Below are 4,382 nucleotides of genomic sequence, written 5' to 3'. Positions count from 1 at the left end.
ATATATATAGTGAAAAATCAGTAGTCTACAACCTAAGTAGAAAGCTCACCATCTCCAGCAACATCATTGGTGGCATTTGCAACCTGCTTCACGAGGTTCGCACCAATGTTTTTGACCTTTTCCTTGAACTCAATGCTACTTGCCATGGTGACAACATCCTTTCCTCAATCACTACATTACCCCCCTCCCCCTCCCTCTCCTCACAAATTGAAACAACCAAAACTTTAGTCGACTACATCATTGATAAACAAGAGCACGCCGACTGAAAGTGAAAATAAACGGCAAAAAAAATTGACAAAAAGAAGTTGAAATAACACTTGTTTCACAATGTTGCCACAAAAATATCATGAACATATCTATGAAATTATATACAAGTGCCCCCATCTATTCTTCAAATTGATTGCTGGTGCACAATAGCAAGATCACTGAACCAATTGTGGCATTAAGTGCCTCAGCGAGCTCTTCAACACCCTTAAGCATCAAAGCTCTAGCCTCTTGGGCGACATAATCACCACAGGTATTTTTCGCAACTTTGATGAGCCCTGGTCAAAAAAGGGAAAGAAGACAAACATCAACTACTTCAACAATATCAATCAAGGATAGCTAAAAATCATTAAAAAAGCCATCCAACTAGAGCTTCAAACGTTCAAAACAAATTAAGAACAAAATTTAATTGTGTTATAATCCCCTACAGGGATATGAAACATTCTCAATTTGATAAATTTTATACTTCTTTCAAGTGCATAACATATTTTTTCTACCATCAATCCGTGAAAATATAGAACATGGGTTAAATAGACATGCATGCCTAAATTATTAAGTAAATGCCAAGTCAATAGGACCCGCCGTTACACCTAATCAACCCCTGTTTTGTACTTCTTTTCACTTTTCGCCACATGGCCGTTCTTTTATCTTGGTGATGTCACCTTTATTCTCCACTATGCCAACTATGCTTTCAAAAATCAGCATGTGCCTTATTTTCACACCATTGATGTCTAGCCTCCATTTTCCTCTTAAATCAAATTCCTAAATAATGTTGAGTTGAGTTTAATAGGCCCTTACAATACATAGAGCAAACCACCAGATTTTTGTGGTGGCAACTGCGAGATGTAGTCCCTTCCGCTCTCTGCTTGTAATAATGGCAAAAAAGAATGAAGAGGAATGAAAAACAAAGAAGCGGAGGACATTTTAGACAAACATATTTGAGTAGATGAAAGACGCTTCTTTATGACATCACAAAATGAAGGTCTTTTCACACTTCTTTTCTCATCGTTGAGCCATTTCTGATAATTCCTCTAAAAGTAAGTGTAATAAATGAACCATCCACAAAGCAATTAGAACTTCAAATAAAGTAAATTCATTTCAAATTTAATTTTCTTCCTTTTCATATATCTGCTTGACAGAGCCGGTCCTGTGTCTGATGGGCCCTGAGGCGAACGATGAAAAGTAGGCCCCCCAGCGACAAAATTCAAAGGTGTATTATGCGACTCATTGCTAACTTAAAAAACTAATATTAAAACAACAACGAAATATATCATAGAAACGATTTATATTATAAACTATCAAACCAAAAATTTCAAACAATTAGTTAAATACTATTCGTCTTGCTATTTTAGAAACATCAATCAAATTTGAATAATTTAGCTGCTCAACCATTTCTTTTTCTATTGATAACATAGCCAACCCGTTTAATCTTTCTTGCGACATAGTTGATCGGAAATAGGTCTTGATCAACTTTAATTTTGAGAAACTTCTTTCCGCAGATACAACTATAACCGGTATGGTTAACAAAATTTGGTAAGCAGTATAAGCATTTGGAAAACAAACATCCAATGTCTTCAAATATCGTAGCACTTCAATTGCTCTTGTTGCTTCACTTGGTATATAACATCTCAAGACTTGTAACTCCGAACATAAATCATCCCCACTAATATCCGAACGCCCATTATGTTGAAGATATTTCTTAAGATTCAAACAAGATTTCAACAAACTTGAAAAAGTTGCATCCCTTAACCTCTTCAAACTAAACAAAAATCCAAATATGTCATCATATTGTTTGAATTGTTCAAATCGAGTCCTCATAGAAGATAGAGCTTGATCAATTATAAAAATAAAGTACTCAACTCTAAAAGATTCTTCTGCTGATTGTTTTACCTCATCACTACCGCTTTCATCAAATTGTTTTTTCTTCGAATTATGCGTTTTTCTGTAAATACAGTTTCAATTCCCATTTCGCTTATCTTTTTTGTCGCTTCATCTTTGGCAATAGCAAATCCAATTTCTCTATATTTTTCAAGAAATGAAACAAGCCCTTGCAAGAGGTCGATAGCATAATCAATATCCATGGATTCGGTTTAAAGAAATTTACTCACAATATTCACAGCATGCAACAATCTGTACCAGATTATCATGCTAAACAAACACTCAAAATTTTGAAGTTCATGTGTTGCTGATGACTCGGCTTCACTCTTCACTTTAGGATCTTCATTACTTTCTGCTAAATCAAGTAATGCAATTCTTATCTGTGCAGTTTGCTCCATTATAGGCTTCACACTTTCAACATGACTTTCCCAACGTGTTTGTGACAATGACTTCACTGTCAACCCTTGTACATTATCTTTGAAAATTTTCCATCGCTTGGTAGAAGAGGAAAATAATATGTAGATGTGTTGTATCACTCCGAAGAAGGATACAGCTTTGGAACAACAGTTCACCATATCATATAATGCTAGATTTAGACTATGAGCGCCACATGGAGTATAGAAAGCTCAGGGATTCATTTCATGGACCCTTCTTTGCACACCTTTGTACTTCCCGCTCATGTTAGATCCGTTGTCATACCCTTGCCCTCTAATGTCATCAATATCGAGATCAATTTTTATCAAAGCCTTTTGAAGCTCGGTTACAAGTCCAAGTCCTGTTGTGTCATCTACCTTCAAAAATTCTAGCCAATGTTCTTGAACTGTAGGTAAGTTTGCCAAATTATCTACAAATCGTACAATTAAAGACATTTGCTCCTCCTAACTTGCATCTGGAGTACAATCAAGTATAACTGCGAAATATTTTGCATCTTTAACTTTCTTGACAATTGATCTTCTCACTTGATTAGCCAACAACTGTATCAACTCATTTTGAATTTTTTTGCCAAGATATGTATATTGAATCTCTTTTGCTTTAGCTCGCCGAAGGTGCTCTTGCATTACTGGATCAAATTCACTAACCATTTCGACCATTTGTATAAATAGGCCATTGTTCTCAACATGTAGCCTCTCATCATCTCCTCGAAATGGCAATGTATTTTTTGCAAGTCTTTTAACAATAGTGATTATCCTTTTTAATACATGTCTCCAATGTTCTCTTTCAGCATCAATCAACAATTCAATGCTTTTATCAATTGTAGTTTTTGATCGAAACCTATTTTCCAGTTCAATCCAACTAGTCATGCAACGTAAATGCTCCTCATTTCCTTCATGACTTTTAACAGACCGATGCAAATTATGCCAATCTTTGAGTCCTTCATTACCTAGTTGGCCAACTTTTGTCACATTTATTGGTGTTTTAAACAACTTGCAACAAAAGCAGAAGATCCTATCCATAGACACTGAATATACTAGCCATCTTCTATCAACTGTTTTCCCATTTGGTAGCAATCGCTTATATTGTGAAGAATCGAAATGTTTTTTTGTATAGTCTTTCGGAAATGAGATGTCATCAACTCTTTTTGGACCCCTTTCAACTAAGTAATCCCTTGTTCTTTGATCAATAATTTTCCAATTCCCGGGATCATCCAAATTTAGAGAAAAGCAACCCTCTTCTTCCTTATCATCTTCTTCATTATTAGAGGCGGGCTTCATCACTTCTTCTTCCTTATCATCTACTTCGTTAACATCGGTAGGTTGACTCACTTCTTCATCCTTATCATCCACTTCATTAACATGGGCAGGTTGAATCTCTACTTCATCCTCAGTCAACGCATTCACATTGTCACTTTTGAAGTACTTGTTAATATCCCCTGCTTGACTTTGAATTAATGCAATTTCACTTCATTTTCTTTTCCTCTTTTGAGCACCAGACTTGTATTTAGGAGGCATAGTAATGTCCAGTGAGTAGTCTAAAAAACAATTATTAAATAACTCAATCATTTCACAATTATAGTTTTCAATATAGTTACTATGTGCGCCTGTGCAATTGTTCATCCTACAATAAGCAATCATATAAGCCGACCAGGCTGCAAATATTTCCAATCTCTTCAATAACAACTTAGGGTAAGCCATTGCTTACCTGATAAGTGAAATTTTGACGAAAATTATGGAATTACACCCTTAAGAAAGATCCCATTTTCTGAACCAGTGGTAAGCTGATCTCAATTTTTGAATTCTGTC

At 35.4% G+C, this 4,382-nt stretch overlaps 1 protein-coding gene across 1 annotated transcript; it reads right to left on the bottom strand.

The window, feature by feature from the left end:
- Window positions 1-2,354: 2,354 nt before the first annotated feature.
- Window positions 2,355-4,274, bottom strand: LOC111366781. The gene is made up of 5 exons (XM_022987477.1): window positions 4,172-4,274; window positions 3,906-4,012; window positions 3,102-3,566; window positions 2,804-3,020; window positions 2,355-2,695 (listed from the first exon to the last, which is right to left on the bottom strand). Exons 1-5 carry the CDS (start codon window positions 4,272-4,274, stop codon window positions 2,355-2,357), a joined length of 1,233 nt encoding a protein of 410 aa, XP_022843245.1.
- Window positions 4,275-4,382: the final 108 nt, after the last annotated feature.

The sequence above is a fragment of the Olea europaea genome, chromosome 18, assembly GCF_002742605.1.
Source record: "Olea europaea var. sylvestris chromosome 18, O_europaea_v1, whole genome shotgun sequence".
Lineage (NCBI taxonomy): Eukaryota > Viridiplantae > Streptophyta > Magnoliopsida > Lamiales > Oleaceae > Olea > Olea europaea.
This window is presented reverse-complemented; position numbering and strand designations above follow the sequence as displayed.

What these genes read in the sequence shown, in the direction of transcription:
- LOC111366781 (XM_022987477.1), bottom strand. Translation starts at nt 4,274, where the DNA reads ATGGCTTACCCTAAGTTGTTATTGAAGAGATTGGAAATATTTGCAGCC. An exon ending in TACAGTTGTTGGCTAATCAA is followed by an intron (nt 3,021 to 3,101) that starts GTGAGAAGATCA and finishes GATGCAAGTTAG; the next exon opens with GAGGAGCAAATGTCTTTAAT. An exon ending in CATGAGCGGGAAGTACAAAG is followed by an intron (nt 2,696 to 2,803) that starts GTGTGCAAAGAA and finishes GTTGTTCCAAAG; the next exon opens with CTGTATCCTTCTTCGGAGTG.